At 56.6% G+C, this 25,876-nt stretch overlaps 1 protein-coding gene across 1 annotated transcript in view; it reads left to right on the forward strand.

Moving 5' to 3' along the window:
* Window positions 1-2,081: 2,081 nt before the first annotated feature.
* The window catches only part of AGBL5 (AGBL carboxypeptidase 5), a 49,420-nt gene continuing 25,625 nt past the window's right edge, over window positions 2,082-25,876 (forward strand). Inside the window, 14 exon segments of the mRNA XM_039530446.1 lie at window positions 2,082-2,151; window positions 3,406-3,478; window positions 4,528-4,837; window positions 5,559-5,578; window positions 5,581-5,729; window positions 8,692-8,858; window positions 14,605-14,782; window positions 16,924-17,102; window positions 18,354-18,897; window positions 19,354-19,523; window positions 21,331-21,466; window positions 22,586-22,752; window positions 23,754-23,911; window positions 23,914-23,958. Coding sequence (XP_039386380.1) covers window positions 4,602-4,837; window positions 5,559-5,578; window positions 5,581-5,729; window positions 8,692-8,858; window positions 14,605-14,782; window positions 16,924-17,102; window positions 18,354-18,897; window positions 19,354-19,523; window positions 21,331-21,466; window positions 22,586-22,752; window positions 23,754-23,911; window positions 23,914-23,958 — 2,149 coding nt within the window. The 5' untranslated portion in view covers window positions 2,082-2,151; window positions 3,406-3,478; window positions 4,528-4,601.

The following is a 25,876-nucleotide window of genomic DNA, read 5'->3' on the forward strand; positions in this document are numbered from 1 at the left end:
GCAGGGTGGGAAGGGAGTCGATGCCTCCAGCCTTGGTGGGGTTGTGGGGAAAGCGAAGAGGAAATGCGGTGGGGGGGGTGGGGGAGGGAGAGGGGCAGGTTATTCCCACAGCGCTGGGGCCAGGCCCTGTGCTGGCTGGCTGGAGACGGGAGAAGGAAACAAGGGGACAAGCAGGGCGGAGGCCAGGGGGAGCCAAGGGACCGAGTAAGGGGCACTGGGGTGGCCATGGCTCTCCCCTAAAGGGCAGCGGAGCCAGTGTCCCCGGTGTGGGGCAGACCCAGAGGGGCAGCGCTGGCGGGAAGGAGCCAAGGGCGGTTTGCAGAGGGGTGTTGGGTGGTGGGGCTGGAAGGAGCTGGGGTGGTTTGCAGGGAGGTCGGGGGTTCCAGGCAGGGCACTGGGTGTCGGGGTCTGGGCAGGGCACCGGGCGGCGGTTTGCAGGGGGTGTCAGGGGAGTCTGTAGGGGGTTCTGGCTGGGGGTTTACAGGGGGTCTGGGCGGTTTGCGGGGGCTGCCGGGGGATCTGGCTGGGGCGCTGGGGGCGGTTTGCGGGGGTCCTGGGCAGGGGTTGGGGTGGTTTGCGGGGCTGCCAAGGGAGAGTCTGGGGGTGCTGGGGATGGTTTGCAGGGGGTCTGGGCAGTTTGCGGGGCTGCCAGGGGCGGTCTGGCGTGGCGCTGGGGGCAGTTTGCAGGGGTCTGGGCAGGGGGTCGGGAGGTTTGCGGGGCTGCCGGGGGTCTGGCCGGGCGCTGGGGGTAGTTTGCGGGGAGGGGTCTGGGCAGGGGTTGGGCTGGTTTGCGGGGGCTGCTGGGGGTCTGGCTGGGGCCCTGGGGCGGTTTGCGGGGAGGGGTCTGGGCAGGGGTCGGGCTGGTTTGCGGGGCTGCCGGGGTCTGGCTGGGGCCCAGGGGTGGTTTGCAGGAGGGGTCTGGGCAGGGGTCGGGCGGTTTGTGGGGGCTGCTGGGGTCTGGGCGGGCGCTGGAGGCTGTCGGGGGTCCTGGGCAGGGGTTGGGGTGGTTTGCGGGGGCTGCCAAGGAGAGTCTGGGGGTGCTGGGGATGGTTTGCGGGGGTCTGGGCAGTTTGCGGGGGCTGCCAGGGGCGGTATGGCGGGGTGCTGGGGGCAATTTGCAGGGGTCTGGGCAGGGGTCAGGGTGGTTTGCGGGGGCTGCCGGGGGCATTTTGCAGGGTGGGGTCTGGCCGGGGCACTGGGGGTGGTTTGCGGGGAGGGTCTGGGCAGGGGTCGGGCTGGTTTGTGGGGCTGCGGGGTCCAGGCGGGCGCTGGGGATGTCGGGGGTCTGGGCAGGGGTCAGGGCGCTGGGGGTGATTTGCAGGGGTCGGGCGGGGCGCTGGGGATGTCAGGGGCTGGGCAGGGGTCAGGGCGCTGGGGGTGATTTGCGGGGTCCGGGCGGGGCGCTGTGGGCTGTCGGGGGTCAGGGCGCTGGGGTGATTTGCAGGGGTCCGGGCGGGGCGCTGGGGCTGTCAGGGGTCAGGGCGCTGGGGATGATTTGCAGGGGTCCGGGCGGGGCGCTGGGGTGATTTGCAGGGGTCGGGCGGGGCGCTGGGGCTGTCGGGGTCAGGGCGCTGGGGGTGATTTGCGGGGTCCGGGCGGGGCGCTGGGGATGTCGGAGGGGGTCTGGCCGAGCGGGAAGTGGCTGCACCAGACGCTGGTGCCGTTCGGGTCACTGCCCCCGCGGGGCCAGAGGCGGCACCACGGGCACGAGCCCCCCCCCGGGCCGGCAGCGCCCAGACAGGCGGGGACGCGGCAGAGCCTGGGCCCCGCGCGGCTCCGACCCCAGCTCGAGCCACCCCCCGGCAGCCAAACGTTAAACCGCCAGTCACCGCGGAGCCCCGCCCTCCGTGTCGCCAGCCAATGGGGCGCTGCTCTGAGGCGGGGCCGACCAATGGGAGGCGCGCTGCTCAGATGGGGAGGAGCCGGCCAAGGGGCGGGCGCGGTGCTCTGAGGGGAGGGAGCGGCCCAGGGGAGGGCGCGCTGCTCTGCGGGGAGGGAGCGGCCAATGGGAGGGCGCGCTGCTCTGAGGTGTGGGGGGCCGGCCAATGGGCGGGCACGTTGTTGTTGTCGGGCCGGCAGTTGTTTGGTGTCGAGCGGGGCCGGGCTCCGGGGAGCGGTGAGAAGCGGGCAGCCGGGGCCGGGCAGGTGGAGGTGAGAGACTCCGGCTGCGGCTCCTCTACCGGGGCCTGGTAGCGCGAGAGATGCCAACTGCCCCCCCCGCGCATCTGCCCCGCCCCCCCGCGCGCCCGGCGCAACTGCCCTGAGCCCCCCCCCGCGCGCATCTGCCCCTCGGCCCCGCCCTCCCCGCGCGCCCGCCACAACTGCTCCTCGGCCCCGCCCCTCCCCGCGCGCTCGGCGCATCTGCCCTGCGGCCCCGCCCCCGCGCATCTGCCCCTCGGCCCCGCCCATCCCCGCGCATCTGCCCCTCGCCCCCGCGCGCTCGGCGCATCTTCCCCGCAGCGTCCAGTTGCCGGTCTCCTGCCCCGCCCCGTCATGTCTGTGACAATGCGACGCGCTCTGTGCTCTCCCCCGCCAGGCTCTGGATCCGGGGCTGCGGGACCCCAGGCCGATTCCTGATGTGTCCCGGCCCAGAACAGGGCCCCGGAGCCCCGGGACTGCGAACATGGGGCTCTGCTCAGTCTCTCCCCAGGGAGATGGGGGGGGGGGGTCCCTGCGCTTCTCGCTGGGCTGGAACACGGCCGGACACTGCAGGGGCAGCGCCTGTCACTCGCCTTCCTCTTCCACTCAATCCCGACTGGACGGGAGCGGCGGCCATGTCTGAACAGGTTTGGCTGGAAGCCAGAGCTATGTTCTGTTAGGAAAATAGATGCAGCATTGATCTCCAGCTCTCACCACGTGTGAGGCATTGGCTGCTAAAATCATATGGAAAACAGTGAGCAGGTCACCAGGATGGTGTGCATTTGGGGTCTGCTGTGTCTTGCCCTGTCAGGGCCGGAGAGAGGCTTTGGTGGACCAGTACATGTTCTGTGTACTGTTCTGCACCAGAGGGAGAAATCTCTGTCCCCCGCTTTCACTATGTATTCTCCTTCCCAAAGAGCCAGTGTGAAGAGTTCTCCCTTTTTCCTCAGTAACGGGTTGCTGCCTTTTGATCTAGTTTATTAGGTAAGATTGAGCACCATAATATGGAAGTGCCTTTGAGTCGTGTTGTGTTTCACCCCATAGGTTCACCAGCTTGAACAGTGATTTGTACTTAGCAATAAAGAATCCTGTGGCACCTTATAGACTAACAGACGTTCTGCAGCATGAGCTTTCGTGGGTGAATACCCACTTCTTCGGATGCAAGCTCATGCTGCAGAACGTCTGTTAGTCTATAAGGTGCCACAGGATTCTTTATTGCTTTTACAGATCCAGACTAACACGGCTACCCCTCTGATTTGTACTTAGAACCATAAAAAGCAGGAGGGAGGAGGATCCGCAAGCAAAACATCTATATTTGGAAGCTTGTTTCATCCAGCAGGTAACAAATGGGATACCTTGAGCTGACCTCTCACTGGCGGGCCCATTTACTGCAGCACAACGGATTGGTTCATAGGGAGGTGAACCATGTAACTTCAACTTGGATTTCATCCTGAAGTTTTGGAGCTCAATACAGTCTCTTGCAAATGTGTGAATGTAATCTCCTCATTTGTGGAAATGTGATGACCCAAAACCTTCCTAGATTCTTCCTCTCCCTGTCCCTCCGGGTCATTTTTATATAAGATGTCTTCAGCGTATAGAGCTTTTAGATGAAATCCATTCCTGGTGCTTTTAGGGGTGGATTGATTCCTTGTGTCTGTCAGTGGTTTCGGATTGCTGTCAGGAGAAAAGAGGGGAGCTCTCTCCTGTCGAGGGTATCCCTCTCTAGGAGCTGAGCGCTGAGTACTGTAATTAAGCTCTTTGCCTTTCCTAGGCTTGGCAACTTTAACTGTTTTGTTTCTTTCTACCTTCTCTTCACACCTCTCAGCGGGTGGTGGTGGTGTTCTGTGGTTAAGATTTTCAAAAGTGGGTGCCTAAAGTTAAGCTCCTAAATCCATATTTAAGCACCTAAATAAGTGGCCTGAGATTCAAAAGCAGTGAGTTCCCCGCAGCTGCTGTTGATGTGTGTCAGTTTATGTTTGCCAAATGCTGTGGGATCCTTCAGGATAAAAGGTGCTGTGGAAGCATAACGAGTACTTTTACGGTGCTGAATAGTGGGCTGCACATGTATAGGGCATATAGAAAACCAGTCCGTGCCCCAGATAGCCTCCAGTCTCAGTTCAGGCCCCATGTGGAGCCTGAGCTGAGCACACAGGAGGCATGGGAAGATATGTGGATGGCCACATAGTCTGGCAAGGAGTGGTGTGCTATGCAGTTTGTGTAGGGGCATAACTCGATAGCTCAATTCATGTTTTTGTAGCAAATCCTTGTGGGTCTCAGTGAGGGAGTAGGATGAGGCCCTGGAACCAGAAAGGTACGGTACAATAATCACAAGTTAGCGGTGGCTAGGGAGGAGCTTCTAATTGTTGGGTTGTTCTCTGCGCTCCTCAGCTCTCAGGAACAGCCCCGCAGCAGCCTTGGTGCAGACAAGAGGATGAAATCGCACTCTCGGTGGGGGACTAAACATGGAGATACGCTGCGGTGGCCTCTTGTTCAGTTCCAAATTTGACTCAGGGAACCTGGCCCATGTGGAGAAGGTGGAACACCAGGACGGAGAAGGGGACGTAGCTGGGAACAACAGCAGCAGCAGCAGCACTACTGTGTCTGCGGTGTTTGGCAGCTCCCTGCCCACGGCTGACTATGAATTCAATGTGTGGACCAAGCCCGACTGTGCTGAGACGGAGTATGAAAATGGGAACAGGTAAAGGGGCTTGAGAGGACGGTGGAGCTTCTCCTGATGAGCCTTCCTTTCATTCTCTCTGTGCCAGGAGGCAAGGCCGACATGAGCTAACAGCTGGAGCCATGCCAATCCTGGCAGTTGTTTAGCATGCGGCTCTGTTCCTTGGCCATTCCTTGCCTTCTCCCCATGTGCTGTGCTGATGACAGCGTGAACCTTTCTGCTGCAAAGTGCATAAAGAGCACGGAGAAACCAAAGAGAGCTCCTGCTCTGGCACTCTGAGAATCCTTCTGGGGTCTCACTGCCTCTTGCATCCGGGCTAATAGTAAAGCTTCTCACAGGAGGATGCTTAGCTGGCAATTCTGGGGATGATACCCGTGGTAGACTAGTATTCAGGTTCTCCTGTAGCCAATTGGCTTCTGCAGCGCTAACAGGAAAGAATCAGTCCCTCAAGTCCCTAGAGACCCATGTGGCTGAGCTGCTGTGGGTAGCTTCGTAGAAAAGAGAGACACTTTTACATGCTCACTTCTCTGATTATGCTGCACTCTTACTCCAGGAGGCCTGAGGTTGCTGAGGTGACTTAATGCTGGAGTCCCATTTGGGTTCTGACTTTACTGCCGGTGCTCGTGCCCCAGCGCCAGAGTTGTTGTGGGGCAGCAGACAGCGCCTGTCTGCGGGATAGAAGAATGTCAGCTCCATGACTCAGCTGACAGACTGACCTGGTCCCTCTTGGTGTCATTTTCAGATCCTGGTTTTATTTCAGTGTGAAGGAGGCGCTCCAGGCAAGCTGATCAAAATCAACATCGTGAACATGAACAAGCAGAGCAAACTCTATTCCCAAGGCATGTCGCCTTTCGTTAGGACCCTGCCTGTCCGGCCCCGCTGGGAGCGCATCCGGGAGCGGCCCACCTTCGAGGTATCCGTGCAGTGAGCGTCGGGGATGCTGCTGCGTGGAATTGACGGTGGATTGGTGCGTTGGGGTCAGGTCCTGTCTGCAGCTTTGTGACTCTTTAGCATTCTCTTTGGCTCAGTGCGCAGCATGTAAGAGAGGGTTTAACTTTGTAAAGGAAAATGTGAACTCCTGGGTCTCTGTAACAGTCTTACCATGGAGTCAGACAGTCCCCATGGGCACTCCAGTCTCTCTTGCCGCCCAGGCAAGCTGAATGTAGTGATAAATGATCACTTATCCCCAAAATCACAAAATATTCAGGTTGCTCCCAGTCCCAAGAACTCGTTGCTTACCCCAGATCAACTTGTACTCAGATCTCACACCAAAGACAACATTGGTAGCCAATCCTATAGTAAACTAACTAAGAATTTAGTAACTAGGAAAAGAGTTATTTACAGTTTAAAGCAGGCAACATGAATACACAAATGAGTTCATTCTGTGATTCCACAAGGTGACAGAGATGTAGTAATCTGTCAGAACTGAATGTGTTTTGAGGGCTAACTCAGGGTGACCCTGGGGATCTCTGCTTTTTGTTTCTTAAATTCAGCTCTTGTAAGAGTTCAAATAGCAAAGAGATGAAAAATCTTCTTATCAGTATCTCTAGTTCCCTCTTCCAGAACTCAAGCTGATGGGACACATGTAGCACCTTCATGGTTGTAAGAAAGCCGTTACACTAGGCTTTGCATTGTGATGTTCCACAATGGCCCATTTAGTCTTGATAGTTCTTCTGGATGATATGGGGGTCACTTTTCCTGCCTAGGTTCACAAGTTCAGAGCAGGCATTTTTACACTTGTAAAGCAAAACTTACTTATTACCTTATAGCACAGGATACAGGCTAATGCAGGCAGCAACTCACAAGCATTTTATAGAGACTAAACACATTCTTACAAGTTCAGCACCCATCTCAAACGATATTAACATACAGGTGGGCTGGGCTGTGAATTTCCAGCTATGAATTTGTCAGTGCTCAGCTGACGCCTACAGCCTTGGCAAGAGCTGGCACCTGGTTTACCAGGGTCACGCCCAGGAAACTCCTCCTACAAACTGAAGATCTTTTTTCTCTAATCCTTCAGTTGTAATGATAGCTGGGAAACAGCCTTCCGAACTGAAATGCGATTGTTAAGATAGTTCCGTATTTTAAAAAAAAACAAACATGAATTGAAAACTGCTAGATTGGGAGTCCCTGGAGAGCTGGTGGAGGTGAGGGGGGCAGCAGCAGGACCGCAGTCTCACTGACACACGCACTGCTTCACTAATGGGCCTTGCCCCTGCCCTGACATGCACTCCTGTGCAGTGAGTTTGGTCTTCTGGCTCCTTCAGCGCTTGGCCTTTGGAGAGGCTGGTGGTTGTTCTGTGTACAGTTGTTGCTGGAGATGGACTGAGAACCAGTAACCCTTGGATTGTGACTCTTGGTGACTGTTACTCTGGGCTTGGTTTGTTTTAGCAACCAACCAAGAGTTGAAAGGCTCTTAATTCCATTGCAGATTTCCTGAGGTGGCCTGTCCCATTTCCATGCCTTTCCTTCCTCCCAAATACAACCCCAAATGCTTGGGCATTTAACCTTATCAGAAAATATATTATGGAAGGGGTGGGATGTTGCAGCTGAATTTAGACTGGAGCTGGATAATTAGATGACATCAACATTTGCAGCAGAACTGGTTCAGATGGTGTCACGGAGTCCCAGTCTCGGTGCTCTGGAACAGCTCTGAATGCAGTCAGCCAGGACTAGTGCAGAATGTCTCCCCTCAGGGCACGATCTCATTAGGGCAAACCTCCTCGGCTTCAGTGCCTCCTGGGTCTGACCTCAGAGCGTTCAGCTCCCTGCGATGAGTCCACCTGGGTGGGACACCTGGGGAAGCCTTACGCTCCCCCAAAGGGGCCCTGCCCCCTGACTCTGCAGCCAGCAGTGACTCTCCGCCAGCGTGGAAAGCAGAAGGTTTATTAGTTGTTGGGAACACAGCGTAGAACAGACCTTGTTAGCACAGAAATTAGAAACATTCTGCAAAGGCCATTCTGTGAGAGCCCAATCCCAAGCCCTGAACCCTGGGCTGTCCCCTCTTCAGTCCTCCAACCGCTGACTGACCAGCTTCCAGCAGCCCAGCCTCTGTCATGCCCAGTTGCCCGTCCTCTGGCCTTTGTCTCTTTCCCTGGGCAAACAGGGCACCTGGCCTCCATCTCTCACTTTGTTCTCCAGCTGGCTCTTGCAGAGGATGGGCCCTGGCTATCAATTGCCAGGATACAGAGTGTCGTCCATTGTCTGACCCAGACAGTCACACCTGCCTTCTAAGGGTCTCTTGTCCCACCACCTAGATGCTTGAGTAACATGGGGGAAACTGAGGCACACACACAGTATTCAGACAAAACATTAAGAACCCTCCCACTTTGTCACAGATGGGCTAACAGTATTTCAGACTTTGGGTGTCAGCAGATCACCGGAGGGAACAGGAAGAGGTCCCCTGTTCTTTCCTGGACAATTTTGCACAAATGGCCTGGTGCATTTTGGGACTTTTCACCTTCCTTTGAAGTCTCAAGTCTTGGTCATTTCTGTTGGGAGGCAGCAAAGTGAGATGGACCAAATGTCTGATCCAGTAAGGCAGAGCCTGTTTTCCTAGGCGGTGGTGTCTGGGCTCCTCAGGGATTCAGAGCAAACATGGGTGGAAGCTGCTTCGATTGTGGGTTTGACTGCAAAGCTGCAGCCACTGTTTAGTGGTGATTATACTACTGGTTATAATGGGTTATAATGCTAGAGCCGGGGGAGGGAGGGAATGGGCATATTTTTAGGTACAATGAGATGAATTGTAGGATGCCAGCCAGTAGCCATATATGCCATGCTGTGTGCCCCAAGGGGGATGACTGCAGGCTTGTGGGTCTCTGCTCCTGGGAGCCATGCTAGCCACTCAGCATCTGCTTTGTGTGTGTCTGTCCCAGATGATGGAGACCCAGTTTGTGCTGTCCTTTGTGCACCGCTTCCTGGAGTACCGTGGCACCACCACCTACTTTGCCTTCTGTTACCCCTTCTCATACACGGAGTGCCAGGAGATGCTGGCCCAGCTGGACAGCCGCTTTGAGGAGTGTCAATACATGTCACCCAGCAGGTGCGCACCACCCGTGTTACCCTCTCGCTGCCTGTCTTCCCCCAGCCTTGACATGCTGGCTCTGCTCAAGCGTACCTTTTGCAGTGGTTCTGGCCTGGGTGGGGAGTTGGGGTAATTGTGCCAGCTGCCCTGGGCTTGTATCTCTTATGTCAGCTCTGGAATGAGCAGCCACACCTGTTTTCTCTGCACCCCTTGGTTCCCAGATGAGTGGTTCTTGGCGAGGGGGAGGTGAGCAGAGGGTGCCCTTTGGGCTTTATTTCGGGTCTCCTCCGGGAACAGCATTTTCAGTCCCAAGGTCAGACCAGCTTTCATGCATTCCCTGTGGGTGGGTCCTGAGTGGATCACTAATTTCCATAGCTCTCAGCTGCCTGGGACCCAAGTGTAGGGGACGGGCAGTGGGGGTCTGTAGCGTCCCTGGTTTCGCAGCCTCAGTGTTGTTTCATACTGAGGAGCAGAGGTGCTGGAGGGTCTGTAATGTGGAAAAGGAGGGAGTGGAACCATTGCTGCCCCCAACGCTGCCTTTGAGAGAGGGTCTAGGAGACCTGGCTAAGCAAAGGCTTCATTCCTTTTTAGCTTCCTGGCTGCAGAACATCCTCTCACACAGACCTTTTCCCTTCCCTCGGCAGCCCGATCCCAGGGGAGGTCAATACCTCCTGGGGCTGATCATCAGCACCAGGAATTCTGGCTGCATGGCGCTCGCACCAAAGACCGTCCCCTTTCTGGGAATTGCTTCTGCTCCCTTTCTCAGAAGCTCATTCTGATCTCTGCAGCGCTGTTCTGTGTTGCAGTCTCTCCCACCTCCGTCGCTTCCTGGCCTGGAGGCTCTTCCATACTCTGCTGTTATAGCCCTAAACCATTTTCCTTAGGCAAGCAGAAAGTAATTCTTTATCTCAAGGCAAATCAAAGGCATTCACTCCTCTCAGTGACCTTGTGAATGTCATTCCTCTGCTGATGGCTTTCCAGGGAGGTTTCAGGGACTCGAAGAAATCAGCTGGATATGAAAAGGCAGTTGATGTTGGCACATGAAGCCTGTGGTCTCTGAGCACAAAGAGCTGCAGTTCCATGACAGCCCCTGGCCTTTCTTAGGCTCTGGTTTGACATGGCGTGCAGGAGCTGGAGCAGCCGGAGCAGAGAGCTTTCACTTGTGGCTTTAGAAAGAGAGAGGAAACTGGACTCTGAATCCAGCCACTTGCTCCATGTTTACATACCCAGCCTGAGAGTTACACACATTCATCCCATGCTGCTGAAGTCCATGGCGTTGCCCGAGGATGAATTTGGCCTCCTCACACCAGTGCTCCCTGCTCTGTCAGGTTGGGGTGAGTGGGAGATCCCTGTGTGATACTTGGTTGTGCTTCCTGCTGCTGCACTCTCCCTCCCGGGGGTCACAGGGGTCTCCTTGGGATTGGGAGCTGCCTTTCCCTTTTGGCTGAGCAAGTTCCCTCTCTCCTGATCCCAGACCAGACTCCTATGCTGCTTTTGAAGAGTGAATGTCCTCTTGAAAGCTCAGGTCTGGCGTCCTTCCACAGGTCTTGGGGTGGTGCCCAGGGCAGGACACCTGACTAGAAGAGCCAACAGCAAGCTATCTGCTCCTGTCCCACTGGAGGGAGCCAGTCCCAGCCTGCCCTGGGTGCTTTCAGGGAATGGGGAGCGTTCCCTGCAGAGCCAGTGATGGGCAGGCTTGTAGACATTCTGCATATTTCCCTTGGATTCCTGCCTTAATCTGTGTGTTGGGAATCTCTTGAATGGAAGTGCCGAGAGGCTTGGGGGAGAACTCTGCACCCTTGGAACTGTTTGTTGACCTTCTCTGCCTGTGCTCATGTCATCTCTCCAGCCTCTGAAGCTGGCATCCAGCCCTCCCGAGAGAGCCTGTCTGCAACTTTCAACACGTCCTGCTTCTCTTGGAGCGCTGCTTTCAGGCCGTGTCAGCCAGTGCCCCCAGGGCAGAATGCTCCTGTGTCCTATGCTGATCCTTTGGCCTGGAGTCCTTGAAGAACCTTGGGCTGAATTTGAGCCCTCTGATTGGGCCCTTTTGCCATTAAGGATTTGTTTTCTTTCATATGTGATCTGTTGTCCTTGGCAACACCTGATCTGTCAGGCTGTTCATGGCATCGTCATGGTGACTGCCTTCGTCTCTTTCCTGTCCTCACCCCCCTTCTGTTTTGAAGCAAATGGCTGGGTATCAGATGCCTGATGCCCCCAGCCTGAAGGATCCTGGGGACATTAGACCACCTCTCACCTACAATGGATAGTGGCAAACCAGTAGCGAGGCAGAACACCGCTTTTAAGCTTAGGTGCCAGCTCTCCCTCCACATCCCTTGTGTCTTATTGCCTGGGATCCTTCATGTCATGGCTCTGTTTCAGACTGAGTCCTGCTGGTCGCCAGCAGCCAGAGCTGGCCCTAGGCATGTACCCTGCTTGTATGCATGACTGCATGGTGGGCTTCCTGCCTTCTGCATGTGGTCTGGACTGATGGCTCCCTCCCCAGGGCTCTGCAGTGCCTACCCTGATTTCCCTCTCCACACCTCCCTTTGGCTTCAGTAGCTGTGTGTCCCATACCCACCTAGATCATACAGACACCCAAAAGAGGCACCAGAGGATTGGCCCGCGGCAGCTTGATCCAGCTGCTCCCCTTCCTTTTGACTTGGTCTTTGGCCTCTCGGGGCACCCCTGCATTGGGGCAACAGCCGAGCAGAGACTTCACCTGACTTTTCCACTCCCCTCCTCTCAGGCAGGAGCAGAAGTTACAGCCTCCCCAGCAGAGGCCTCAAAACGAGCACAACCAATGGAGGAGCACTAGGGCTGGGCCATTCATAGGGGCTGGCTAGGTGATGGGAGGGTCTCTGGGCTGCTGTCACCAGAGCGCAGAGGGAAGAATCCTTCAGGTCATCTGGTGCCAGAGACATAAACTGGCGGTTAAAGAAGTGTTAAACGTTCTAGAGCAATTAGTCAGAGGGCAGGGACTGAGGGAGAGATACGGCCAGGTGCACGGAAAGAGCCTGAAGCCAGGGAGACGTCGTAACGTCGCGTAGTGTGCACCCCGCGGTAAGTAGATCTAAGTACGTCAACTTCAGCTACGTTATTCCTGTAGCTGAAGTTGCATAACTTAGATCCATTCCCCCCGCCCCCCACCCCCCGTAGTGTAGACAAGGCTTCAGTGTTAAAAATGTTTTATTTCTCATTTGAATTTGTCTTCCAGCTGGTGGCTTGTGTTTATGCCTTTTTCCGCTAAATTCAAGAGCCCTTTGGTACACAGTATTTTACTTACACGCTGTAATCAAGGCACCTCTGTCAGCGTTTTGATAATGTTAGCAGATGGAGCTCATCAGGTCTCTCACTGTACAGCATTTTCTCTGGCTCGTGAATCATTTTTGTGACTCTTCTGCACACTGCAATTTTTCAACATTTTTTTAAAATGTGGACTCCAGAGCTGGACGCCATGTTCCAGTGTCGGTCTCCCCAGTGCCATATAAGGAGGGACGATCATCTCCCTGCTCCTACTCACTAATCTGGCAGCACCACCATCCTCTGTCACATGGGCATCACTTGTGAGTTCTCTGTCTCTGGACCTGCACATCCAGGCCAGGGCTTGTTGCTTTCTGTACAGCATTCCAAGGTGCAGCCTTTCTCCACCTTCCCGATTGCCTCATACGGGTGTCAGGGAGCCACAGGGTCTGTGCTACACCCCAGCTTTGGAATGGTCTCTGAGAGGAACCCCTACAGTATGCCAGACCCTCTAGGGGTCCCACTCTTCCTCCAGGGTGCACCACAAGGCCTCTCCCCCTCCTGAAACTGGGCCTCTGAGCCTGCAGACCCCCTGCTTCACATTGTGAGCCCAGTTTAGGAAGTCCCACTGAGCCAGACCCTGGGGGAAACATGTCCTCTCCTCGGGGATCAGTGCCCCTTGCCCAGCGCCTGCAGGGACACTCACCCAGCACTGTGAAACCAGTCGGGTTTATTGGTCACCTGGCACATGGCCCAGACAGCCCCTCGGGTGGCCCAGAGAACTGACGGTTACAGCCCAGCCTGACCTGGTCAGCCAGCGCCCAGCCCACCTGCAGTGACCCCCTTGGTTCAAGCTCTGTCTGTCTCCAGCCCCTACCTCTTATCCTCACACCTCCCCAGTCGAGCTGGGAACATTGCTCAGCCTCCCTGCTGAGAGATGGGGAAATCCGTCTGCCTCTGGAGCCAGGGTTGCCAGAGGTAAATGTCCTGGGGACTGGATCTGCCGTTGTCTTCTCAGATTCTCCGTGGATAGGGGTCTGCCTCAGCCAGTCCTTTTCCAGTGTCCCATCCCAGCTCAGAGCATAGGCACCACTCGCACTTGCGTCTCCTAGCCTCCCTGAGAGCAAACAGTCCCTTTCCCCTCACTGGGGAACACTGCTACTTATAGGGGAAACTGAGGCACACGCCGGCTTAAAATTTTTTTTTAAAAATGTCTGCTTCGTCCCCATAGGCCGTTCCTCGTCTGCCCGGTTGGTTATTGCTGCCTCTTCTTCTCTGGCCTCCTGGGTGCCTCTTGGGTCTGTCCAGAATGCTGTTGCTGTGAGCTCATTTTCCTGGCCATTGCTCTGGCCATGTCAGCCTCTCGGGATCCCTGCACTGCCTCCTCTGTACCTGGTGCAAGCTGCTTGTCGCTCCTTGCACAATTCTGCTCCTTCCTTGGCCTGCTCTTGTCTCACTAGGGCACCCCTCCTCCTGCAAGCAGTGCCAGCCTTTATTACCCATCCACCTGTCCCTCCCACCGGCAATGCCCTCTTTGAACTGATCTGTAAAGAGGCAACTGGGTCCTTCCTTAACACCTTCCCCAAGATGCACCTGTGGCGATCTGTGGGCTGAACTGGTAGGGAGCTGGCAGGGACCAGTGAGTCCACTGCCTCCTGTTGACACAACCCACCACTCTCAAACCTGCAAAACGTGCCCATGGCCCCATCATCCTGAGCACCTGCCTCCCTTGCCCACTCCCTCCACCTGCGAGTTACACCAGCTGGGTTGTCTGCTCTGCGGTGGGGTGAGGGCAGTGTCTCCGTACATCTTTGTGCATCACCCGTGGTGGTCCTGAGTGGGCCTGTGAGCGCTGCTGCAATGGAAATAATAAAGAAGTGATACATAGGGCTGGGCTCCAGATTCCAGGCAAGACTCAGAACTAGACAAGAGCAGGGTGCACTTAGACTGGATAGCCAAGCCGGGCTGGAGGCCTCACCCAGGGGTCCCAGAACTGTTCTGGGGTATGGGAGCAGAGCAAGCACTGAGGGAAGCCAGGAGAAGGTAACTGTTGTGTGGGGCTTACTCCCAAAGGGAATGCAGAATGGAGCCCGGGAAGCCTGCACAGGGGAGCCTATTGGCAGGACACCCACTGCTCGGATTGGTGGCCACCTTCCAAACTCAGGTGGGACTCTGCTAGTCCTCCTTGGTGGGACCTGTTCCCTGGCTGGGAAGGTGGGTACCTCTCCCTAGTGCTGAGGCCTGGGAGTGCCCAGCTGGTATGTGGGGGGAGCTAGGGTAATAAGGTAATAATTGGAGATATACCAATCTCCTAGAACTGGAAGGGACCTTGAAAGGTCATCGAGTCCAGCCCCCTGCCTTCACTAGCAGGACCAATTTTTGCCCCAGATCCCTAAGTGGCCTCCTCAAGGATTGAACTCACAACCTTGGGTTTAGCAGGCCAATGCTCAAACCACTGAGCTGCCCTTCCTCCCTCGACTGTCACAACTGCTCTTCAGGGCCTTTCTGCCTCTCCCCCCTGCAGTACCCTTGACTCCATCTATTACCATCGAGAGCTGCTGTGCCGCTCCCTGGACAATCTGCGGGTGGACTTGCTCACTGTCACCTCGTGCCATGGCATGAGGGAGGAGCGCGAGCCCAGGCTGGACAGCCTATTCCCTGATGAAGCCACTCCTCGTCCGCATTGCTTTGCAGGGAAGAGGGTAAGTCGCTGGCCGCCTCTGGATGGGGATGGGGATGGGGACTGGACTGCCAGGGAGCCCTGGGACCGACATCCTGCCAGCAGACTGGCTGTCCTGCTTGCTGGCATGTCTGCCCCCGGGCAGTTCCTTGAATCCAAGCACGGAGGATGCAGGGGACAGCCTTGTCCTCATGGTGGGAGACATCCCTTAGGGCAAGACGTATTAACGGGGATACCCTATATCCCAGTAAAGAGGAGAAGATAGAAGTTGATAAAGTACACGTAGGATCTGAAGACAAACCATCAAATGAAAGAGAGTCCCATTCAATGACATCAAATGAATGCAGACAACTAAACAGTGACAAATGTAAGTGCTGGTATACAAATGCTAGAAGTCTAAATACTAAGATGAGTGACCTCAAGTGCCGGATAGGCATCTCAGAAATGTGGTTGAACGCTAATCAGTGGGACACAGTAATACTAGGATATAAAATATACAGGAATGACAGTTGGTTGCGCTGGTGAGGGGGTGGCACTACATGGGAAAGAAAGCGTAGCGTCACATACAGTGAAAATTATAAATGAATCAAACTGTACCATAGAATCTCCATGGATAGAAATTCCAAGCTTGAATAATAAGAATATAGCAGTAGAGATGTGTTACTGACCACCTGACCAGGATGGGGATAGTGATTGTGAAAGGCTCAGGGAGAGTAGAAAGTCTATAAAATTAGAAAACTCAGTAATAATTGGGGATTTCAGCTATCTCCATACTGATTCACCTCAGGATGGGATGCAGAGATAACATTTCTAGACACCTTTAATAGCTGCTTCATGATGCAGCTAGTCTGGGAACCCACAAGGGAAGAGGAAATTCTTGATTTAGTCCTAAGTGGCGCACAGGGTCTGGTCCAAGAGGTGAATATAGCTGAATCGCTCGGTAATAGTGACCATAATGTAATTAAATTTGATATCCTTCGGCGGGGTAACCAAGAAACCCATCACAGTCACATTTTACTTTGAAAAGAGGAACTATGCAGAAAGGAGGACATGAGTTAAACAGAAATTAAAAGGAATAGTCACGAGTGAAATGCCTGCAAGCTCCATGGAAATGCTTTAAAAACGCCATATAAAAAAAACAGAGGGCCAAAAAACAGTGAGGCGGCAAAATGTGCAGATGACACAAAACTACTCCAGCTAGTTAAGTCCCAGGCAGACTGCGAAGAGCTACAAAAGGATCTCACAAAACTGGGTGACTGGGCAACAAAATGGCAGATGAAATTCAATGTTGATAAATGCAAAGTGATGCACATTGGAAAACATAATCCCAATGCTACATATACAATGATGGGGGCTAAATTAGCTGTTACCACTCAAGAAAGAGATCGTGGAGTCACTGTGGATAGTTCTCTGAAAACATCCACTCAATGTGCAGTGGCAGTCAAAAAAGCGAACAGAATGTTGGGAATCATTAAGAAAGGGATAGATAATAAGACAGAAAATATATTGCCTCTATATAAATCCACAGTACGCCCACATCTTGAATACTGTGTGCAGATGTGGTCACCCCATCTGAAAAACAGATATATAGGAATTGGAAAAAACCTCAGGAGATCATCTAGTCCAACCTCTGCTCAAAGCAGGACCAATCCCCAACTACATCATTCCAGCCAGGGCTTTGTCAAGCCAGGCCTTAAAAACCTCTAAGGAAGGAGATTCCACCACCTCCCTAGGGAACCCAGGAGCACTCAAGGAAGACACGGCCATTGCAGAGAAGCTAAACAAATTCGTTGCAGTGGCCTCCACTGCAGAGGGAGATTGCTCCACCAGAGCCATTTTCTTTTTAGGTGATAAATCTGAGGAACTGTCCCAGACTGAGGTGGTGGAGAAGGTGGTTTTGGATTTAGATAGTGGCAGGATGATATTTTCTATCCCTTTCCTACTAGATCCTGACATTCTGTTAGCTTTTCTGACTGCTGCCGCCCATTGAAACGGAACCTGCCTGGAGTGTTCAGATGCGGTGAGCTTGGGCTCTCACCCTGCACCGGTGGGCCAGGTTCCTGGAGTGGGATGTGGGGCGGAGCCCTGGGAAATGTACAGTGGCTGGAGCTCCAGAGCGGCTGGGAAGGGAACAGTCGGTAGCTCTGAGTGTCTCTCCCCTAGGTCTTCTTCCTGAGCAGCAGAGTTCACCCAGGGGAAACGCCCTCCAGCTTCGTCTTCAATGGCTTTCTGGAGTTCATCCTGCGGGAGGACGATCCCCGAGCCCAGATGCTGAGGCGCATGTTCGTCTTCAAGCTCATCCCCATGCTGAACCCAGATGGCGTGGTGCGAGGCCATTACCGGTGAGAGCTGCGCTGCCTGCGGATGCTGGGGTGGGTTTCTCTCTTGCATACCTCCCTGGAGGCAGAGGCTAGGCTCGTGCGCTGGCAGGGCACGGGGGGGCTGGCGGTAATGAATGCCGGCTCTGGGGCAGCTGGGAACCGGCCTGGGTTGAGCTGTTGACAGGTTCAGTTTGCATCAGAACCCCCCAGTGAGGCAGGAGCTGAGTTTGGCAGAGTTTAGAGCCTATGACCCTCAGGTCAGGGCCAGCTCTAGTTTGTAGCCTGCTACATATCTCCAGAGGGACAAAAACACATTTAAAGCCCATGATCCCACCCAGGTGTTTGGTAGCCTCAGTCACTTGCCAAATCATGTGCAGAGCTTAGAGTGAAGGGGCAGGAATCACCGGCCCGGAGCAGAGCTCCGGGTTTTCCTGCCTGAGTGGCTGACCTCCCCAGTGCCTGCCGCGTGCGGTGTCCAGAGCAGATGCGGTGCTTGTGAGCAGAGCGCCGGTCGGCGCCAGGTGCAGACTGCGCAGAGCCTGTCGGTGGGAGGACTGCAGCTCGCCGCCTCGTTGGCCTTGTGAGAGAGCAGGGTTGTGTCTGACGCACACCTGGCCGCTCCCTTCGAGCCGTGACTTAGTTGGTAGCCGGGCTCTGAGCTGTGGTGTGTTACAACAGCAGCTCCTGCTGGCCACTGAAGGAGCTGCAGCACCACTATCTGTGAGCACAACCAGCCATTCATGAAGGGGAGACACTCCAGAGTCTGGTAGCAGTGGGTTGTCTCTTGGCCAGGGGCCCCCTCGGGCCAGTACAGGGGAGTGGAGTGTCTGTAGCTGAGCTTTAGGCCCCACAGCATGGTCTGAACCCCTGGAGATATGAGCTTCTCCTTGCAGTTACTTAAGCTGAAGGAGTGAGTGCTGCGGGGGGAGAAGGGGAGCCTCTGGGAGGGCCAGAAGGCCTTCTTCAGTAACTCCCCCCATCTCCCCGAAGAGGCAGTGCGGCCCCCTCAGAGTTGCCTCTGTGCCTTGTGAAGGCCTGATGATGGCTCCTTCTGCCTCTGTGGAGCCTCCCGCGGCTTGCTGCTTGCTCTGTCCTGTCCTGGGGGGGGTGGGTAGCATTGCTAGCCCACAGCTGGGTGGGTGGGGAGATCCATGGGAAGGACTCTGGGCCCGGCCCCTGCCTTCGGCAGCATGCCCTGAGGCCTGCAGTGCCCAGCAGAGAGCATCCAGCTGGGGACAGGCAGGTGTCATGTCTCCCCTTTCCCTTCTGCAGAACTGACGCCCGGGGGGTGAACCTGAACCGCCAGTATCTGAGCCCTGATGCAGAGCTGCACCCTGCTGTGTACGGAGCCAAAGCCGTGCTCCTTTACCATCACATCCACAGCCGTGGCCCACCCGCTGCTCCTGACTGGAGGATACATGCCTCCCCGCTCACCTCCAGCTCGCTAAGCACAAAATCTTCCAACCATTCCATCCGCAACTGCACCGTGGCCCCGGAGGCTCCTCTGTCGGAGCTGGAGAAAGCCAACAACCTCCGCAACCACCCCAGCACCCATCTCACGCTTTCTCAGGACCCCCAGCCGCTGGAAGCACCTGCTGCTGAGCTGGGGAACAAGGACCAAGCTGTGTGGATCTTGCCTTCGGAGCCCACCGGGGAGCACTGTGAGAGGGAAGCCGAGACCGCCCCGTCAGTGGCTCCCCTGGAAGCCGTCCTGCCCCAGGAGAGCGGGCTGGCGTACTACGTGGATCTGCACGGGCACGCCTCCAAACGCGGCTGCTTCATGTACGGCAACAGCTTCAGCGAGGAGAATGCCCAGGTGAGGGCAGGGGCGGTGGAAGCTCAGCAGTGGGGGGATTCTGGCACCCTGGTGCCTGCTGCTTTCCCCTGGGCTGGGAAAAAGGGGAGTCCTGCTTTTTAAACCCAGACATAAATTGAGTTCAGCATGGGGTGAGGCCGGAGGGGGAGCATTCAGGATGGGGGTTGGCGCAAGGCTGGCATAGATGCATGGAGGTTCGGGGGACGTGTGCAGGCCGGGGGGAAGCAGGATTGGTGCATCTGGCTGGAGTGAGGGGCTGGGCTGACTGATGGGGAGGAGAAATGCGCAGTACAACTCGGCCTGAGAGCCTGGTACTGAGCTCAGTGACACTGGAGTTCGTGGTGCTCCAGTCAGGTGCGTCTCTTACCAGTACGTCTCGGCTTGCCTCGGGAGCCAGTGCTGTGCCTGCACCGTGTGGGCACTGCCCGACCTCTGTCTGCCTCTCTCAACCTGTAGGTGGAAAATATGCTGTTCCCGAAACTCATCTCCTTGAACTCAGCTCACTTTGACTTCATGGGCTGCAACTTCTCCGAGAAGAACATGTACGCCAGAGACAAGCGGGACGGGCAGTCGAAAGAGGGCAGTGGACGAGTGGCTATCTACAAGGCCTCGGGCATCATTCACAGGTGTGCGGGCCCCTCGCGGGGGCTCTCCCCAGCCCTTCAGGCTGCTCACGTAGTGTCAGCACCAGCTGGTTTAGTGCAGCGGCTCCCCCCGATGGGGCTGTACCACATCACCACGCAGCGGAACACCAGGCTGAGCCAGTGCTGTGCTGTGCGGAAATGCTCTGTGGCCAGCATATGAGGCCAGCCTGGGGTCCACACAGGCTCTGCCAGAATTCAGGATGGTGTAAACTCCGTTTGCCTGGCAGAGGCGAGAGCAAGGATTGGTGCCCTGCCATGCCCACCCTTCTTGCCTGCCTGTGCCTGGCCTCTGCAGCGGCTCAGCAGTGGGGCCCAGCACAGGGGCTCAGTGTTAGTAGGAACCAGCCAGGACCTGGAGTCCCAGCACTAGGGTTCCCATATGGCTTCAGTGGCCATAGCTGAAATCTGGCTACTTGCTGTGATGAGCTCAGTCACCCCTACTGTGAGCCCAGGTGGGAGTGGGTGCTGCTGTGGGTGCCCTGCCCCCACCCTGAGGGCTGGCTGAGCATCCCCTCTCCCTGGGGGTTGCCTGGCTGTTTAGTTTGGCTCTGCAGGCCCTGGGCATTTGGAGCCGCTAGCCCTGCTGCTTTCAGGGGAGGGCTCAGGAGCCCCCAAAAAAGGCTCTGTTTTTTCCTGTTACAGTCAGAGTGCGGTGATGGGGTGTGCAGTGAGCTCCCTATCCTGGCTCCCTGCGCCCCGCTTCCCGCGGGGAGTGCTCAGCAGAGCTGGGATGCTTGGAAACCAGTCCTGGTCTCGGCTTGGCTCCTCCCACCTGGAACCACCTCCAGTCTTTAGAGGAGGCTGTCTGGCTGCAGGAGGAAGTAGAGCAGCTGGTCGGCACCGGGAAGCCTTGTGGACAGGTCATAGGTCATAGGACATCTGCTCTGTCACTGCCCAGCTGTGACCTTGGGCAGGTCCCATTGCCTCCCTGAGCATCTGTCTTGGGTAGGTTTCAGAGCAGAGCCGTGTTAGTCTGTATCAGCAAAAACAACGAGGGCTCCTCATGGCACCTGAGAGACTCACACAGTTATTTGGGCACAAACTTTCGTGGGCTAGAACCTACTTCATCAGCTGCATGGAGTGGAAAATACCGTAGTAAGCAGTATATATATACACACAGCACATGAAAAGATGGGAGTTTCCTTACCAAGGGGGGGGTGGGGGTCAGTCTAAGGAGACAATTCAGTTAACAGTAGAATACCAAGGGAGGAAAAATCACTTTTGTAATGGCAATGAGGGTGGCCCATTTCAGACAGAAGGTGGGAGTAACCACAGGGGGGAGTTAGTTTGTGTAATGACCCATCCACTCCCAGTCTTTATTCAGGCCTAATTTGATGGTCTGTCTTGTGTAATTAGTCCCGAGGGGCTATGTGTGTGCAGCAGCCAGCGCAGTGGGGCTCTTGGGCCAGTAACAAAGGACTGCAGCTGTGCCTCTGGCCCCTGCCTTCTAGAGAGACAGCCCCAGCAGCGGCCGTGCTGATGCAGTGGGAGGTGGCTCCCCCTCCGAGGATTGCTGGGCTCAGGGCAGGGGTTTGTAGCAAGACGTGCTGCTCACTTCTGCAATGAGGATGGTGGTCCTGGCTGTCCTGCTGTGAGCGCAGTGGTCCCGTTTCAGTGAGGGCTGTCAGCTCAAGGGGCAGCAGGTGAGAGGTGCCCCTTGGAGATGCTGAGAGGGGTGTGGTGTCGTTTGCTCTGGGTGTATGTCTCTGGAGGCTGGGAATAGTAATGGGGACAGTGCTGGTCCTCGTGGTGTGGATGAAGTGACATGGGCTTCCCTTGTGTTTCCTAGCTACACACTGGAGTGCAACTATAACACCGGGCGCTCGGTGAACAGCATCCCCATGGCCTGCCACGACAATGGGCGGGCGAGCCCTCCACCCCCTCCAACCTTCCCCACCAAGTACACCGTGGAGCTGTTTGAGCAGGTAACGCGACTGGCTTGGTCACTCACGGTGCCTCGCGGCGCCGTACGAGGGGGATCCGGCGGGCTTGATCACACGCAGTGCCTCGTGGAGCCGTATGAGCAGGGAACCCAGCGGGCTTGGTCACTCATGGTGCCTCACAGAACCGTACGAGTGGGAAACCCGGTGGCCTCAGTCCTTCGTGGTTCCTCGCAGAACCGTACAAGCAGGGAACCTGGCAGGTGCGATCACTCTCAGTGCCTTGTGGAGCCGTACAAGCGGAGAACCTCGCAGGCGCCGTCACTCGCGGTTCCTCGCGGAGCTGTGCGAGCAGGGAACCGGGCAGGCGCCGTCACTCGCGGTTCCTCGCGGAGCTGTGCGAGCAGGGAACCGGGCAGGCGCCGTCACTCGCCGTTCCTCGCGGAGCTGTGCGAGCAGGGAACCGGGCAGGCGCCGTCACTCGCGGTTCCTCGCGGAGCTGTGCGAGCAGGGAACCGGGCAGGCGCCGTCACTCCGGTTCCTCGCGGAGCTGTGCGAGCAGGGAACCGGGCAGGCGCCGTCACTCCGGTTCCTCACGGAGCTGTGCGAGCAGGGAACCGGGCAGGCGCCGTCACTCGCAGTTCTCGCGGAGCAGTAGGAGCAGAGAATGTGGCAGGCTCAGTGCTGAGCACTGAGCAGAAAGCGTGTGAGCCATAAAACTCCTCCCGGACTTGGGAGCAGCCCTATGGAATCAGCCCCTGGGGGCCCATCTAGGCCAATGTTTCTGCAGCTTTCACCTTGCTGGTTCCTTATTTGGAGTCAGGTTTTTGCAGTTTGCTGTACAGTCTTTGTAAAAGGTATCAGTGCTGACAGTGCAAACCCCGTAACTGGGTGGGGGATGCCAACGAGCTGCCAGAGTGCTTGAGCTGGAAGGGTTGGGCAGTGCCTGTCCTTGCTGCTGGGCGCATTCCTGGCTCCCTTTGGGGCGGCTGAGACTAGAGCAGCAGTGCTGTGAGCTGTGGGTTGTCTGCCCTGTCTGCATGCTGCCCACGCCGAACGCGGGCCCCCAGGACCTGGGATTGGCACTCGATGACTCTCCCATTTGCTGCGCTGTGCTGTTCCCCGACTGGGCTCTTCCCTACTGAGTGCCTCTTGCCTCTGCAGGTTGGACGGGCACTGGCCATCGCGGCGCTGGACATGGCAGAATGTAACCCCTGGTCCCGGCTTGTCATGTCTGAGTACAGCAGCCTCAACAACCTGCGAGCCTGGATGCTGAAGCACGTGCGCAACCTGAAGGGCATGGCTGCCTTCTCCCGCAAGAAGGGCTCCAAGTAAGGACCTGCCTGCATCTCCCCCAGGCGGCGTGGGGAGGGGACCCCGGGATAGGGCTAGCGGGTCGGGCCTGTGAAAGGCAGGTTAGTGGTGCCGCATGGCTGGGACTCTGCGAATTCCAGCGTTGTGTCCATGGGGCAGCCTCTGCCTGCAGCCAGACGCCGCCAGCAGGCTAGAGACTGCTCAGGGCTGGGCACCCCTCGGAGTTAGTGCTGACGTGGCAGAGAGAGGTGGGATGACTCTAAGCAGTGTGGAGAGGGGCTGTGCTACTGGAGGGCCCGTCTTTCAGACCCACGCAGCTTACTCCTGGGGCCTGAAGGTCCCAGGGCCCTTCCCTCAGCATCCGAGCCACGCTCCAGCGGGGAGTGAGACCATTCATTCCAGCACCTTTCTTCGCTGCCTTCCCAAACTGTGGTGGCCAGATCCCAGCAGCACTACACTTCTGGAGCCCAGCCCTGTAAAACTCTGGCAGCAGCTGGGCTGGGACGTAGCACGCTGCTCCAGAGGGAGAGCGGCTTCCTGGCGGTCAAGTGCCCTGCCCCGCCCACTGGCAGATCTGTGAGATCATGGGGTGCCCTGCCCAGCTCATAGCACTAGAAGTGTGCACAGTGTTTTAGAAACAGGAAAGATGATGAGTCCACTGCCCCTAGGAGCTGCCAGGAGCCCCCAGATGTGCACAGCACCAATGGCAGGGGTACTTTGAGCTCTGCACTGCAGTAGGCTCGGGGCTTCAGAGGGGCCAGTGCTTGCTGTCCCTCCCGAAACCCCCTTTTTTAAAGCCCTCTGGAAGGGGAGCTGGCGTTTGCCGAGAAGTACGCACAGGCCGTTTGGAGAAGAGGCCTGAACTCGGGACGCCAGGAGAGAATGGCGTTTCAGCAGGCAGCAGCCTCCAGCTTGGCCCTTCTCATGCTGCCAGTCATGGGAGAGCAGATTGAGCGGCTAGCGCAGCCGAGGGGTGTGGGAGCCAAACTCTTACTGCCATTTTCCCTGTCCCTTCCAGCGGGCTGCCCGCCTTGAGCTCCGAGAATGCCCTCTCCCGGGCCAGGAGCTACAGCCATGGTACCAGTGGGAGCAGCGTCAGCCAGCAGAACTCGCCCCAGATCAAAGCCTCATCCAGCTTCACCTTCAGCTGTAACAGGGCTGGTGGCCCGCAGGGAGTCAGAGCCCTCAGAAAGGCAGCCCGAGGGTCCTGGCACCAGTGAGAGGTAAGCTGGGCAGGAGCCCTCCTAGCTTTCATTCAGTACATGTGGAGCTGCTGTGTCAGGCAGTGCCCTGAAGGAAAGCCCTGCCAGCCTGTGCTTTGCTTGAACTTAATAAAAGTGGTTTGCCGTGGAGCAGTAACTGCTTGTGAGGTGCTGCCTCCTGTGTCTTGAGCAACGCTCTGGGTGGCCAAGTGCAGCACGGAGCCTTGAGACTCCAGAGTCCAGCTGCAATGCTCCCCGCAGCTTCCCCCACCTTCAGTCAGCTCCCGTTTGGGAGTGTGGGCTGCCCCCTGGCTCCTGCCATCCTCCCCTGCAGCTGGTAGCTGGACACAGCTAGGTCAGCTGCTGCTCCTGAAGCCCTAGGGATCTGGGGCTGCTGCAGTGCTGGGCTAGCTACCCAGCTAGATGGAGCCTTTCTGTGGCAGTTATTGTATTGTCCAAATCCCACAGCCTGGTAAATCCTAGAGCAGGACCCAAAGCCACGCAACGGAAGCCATGTTTTAACTGGATTGCTGTGGTGTGAAGTCAGCTCGAGACTGCAGCGTCTAGAGAAGCTGGCAGGGGGAGTTCCAGCTCCATTCCCCAGCCATTGCTACTCCCAGAAGCATTCCTATGTCCAAGGGGCGCTCGGGCTAAGTGCTGAGAAGCACTAGGAGTTGCAGTGTTTCCAGTGTGCAGGGTGGATGGCAGAGCTATGATATGTAACCGGGGGGTGAGCCCAAGCGCTAGCCTACGCAGGTGCTTAGACTGGTTTACTGACCCCAAACTAACAAGGCCCTTCCACAGACCTGCCTGGCTTGGGTGATTCTGGCCACTGGCCACCTAGAACCTCTCTGGACCACATCTTGGTCCTATGGTGCCCTGACATGGAAACAAAGCGCGCTCGAAGGTGACTACCCCCCCGGCAAAGCCCTCGCTGTGCGCAGCACTTACTTCTCTGGCTTTGTCTCCCCGCTACACACACTTGAGATGGGTTTAGAGCCAGTGGCAGGCTGCTTGCCTGGCCATGGACTGGAGACCACTAGGAAATCCCAGTGGGGTGCAGCTGCTGGCTGGCCGAGGACATTCAGGACATGATCAGCCTGTATGCTGTAATTCCCCAGCCAGCTCCACTAGGTAGGCCTGCTGCTCTAGGCTGGTCCCAGTGGCTAGCAGCCAAGTGCCGGGCTTGGATCGGAATCTGCCCTGAAGTATGTCCCGCTTGCCATGTCCTGCTGGGGCTGCAGTGTTCTCAAGGGCCAGGCATTGTCCATGGGACTCCACGGCTTGGGTAAAGGATCGTGGTACCGGATGCTGTTCTCCCAGAAGAGAGTGTTGGATTCCCGACTGGCTTGGCTTCCTGCACGCTGCCTTCGTTTCACATGTAGCTTCGCCCTGTGCTTCTGCTTTCCAGCTTTGGCAGCCTCCATGGGAACCCCATGGGGAACGAATAAAGGGCTTGTGTCTCCATGGGCATGTTGTAATGTCTGTTTCTTCAGCTTTGCTTGTTTTGTCTGCCGCTGTCGGCAAAGCAACCCGCTGGCCTGAGGCTGTGTGGCTAGAGCGAAACCAGGTCCTGTGCGGGCTGGGAACTGTCCTGGGACATCCCCGAGGCCAGATGAGTGAGAGACTGGGGTTCTGGGGGAGCCAGTCTTAGTGGGGAAGCTTAGGTAATACCCCAAGAATCCGTTCCTTACTTCTGCTTTGTGCACATCCTGGGCCTCGGAGTAATGTGGGGTGGCCGGATTGCTGCCTGCGTGGTTGGCTGCGGCTGCACTGGCAGTTCACGGGAAGCCCTCCCAACTTTACCAGTGACTGCAGGGTTGGGAATGGGAGTGAGACCGGGCTTGCTGCAGGTGTAGTGTCCCCAGGAGCGGGGACGCTGGAGGCCTTCCTACACTAGCACTCCACAGTGCTAGAGCAATAGTGGGCGATTGCCCAG

The sequence above is a fragment of the Mauremys reevesii genome, linkage group 3, assembly GCF_016161935.1.
Source record: "Mauremys reevesii isolate NIE-2019 linkage group 3, ASM1616193v1, whole genome shotgun sequence".
NCBI lineage: Eukaryota > Metazoa > Chordata > Testudines > Geoemydidae > Mauremys > Mauremys reevesii.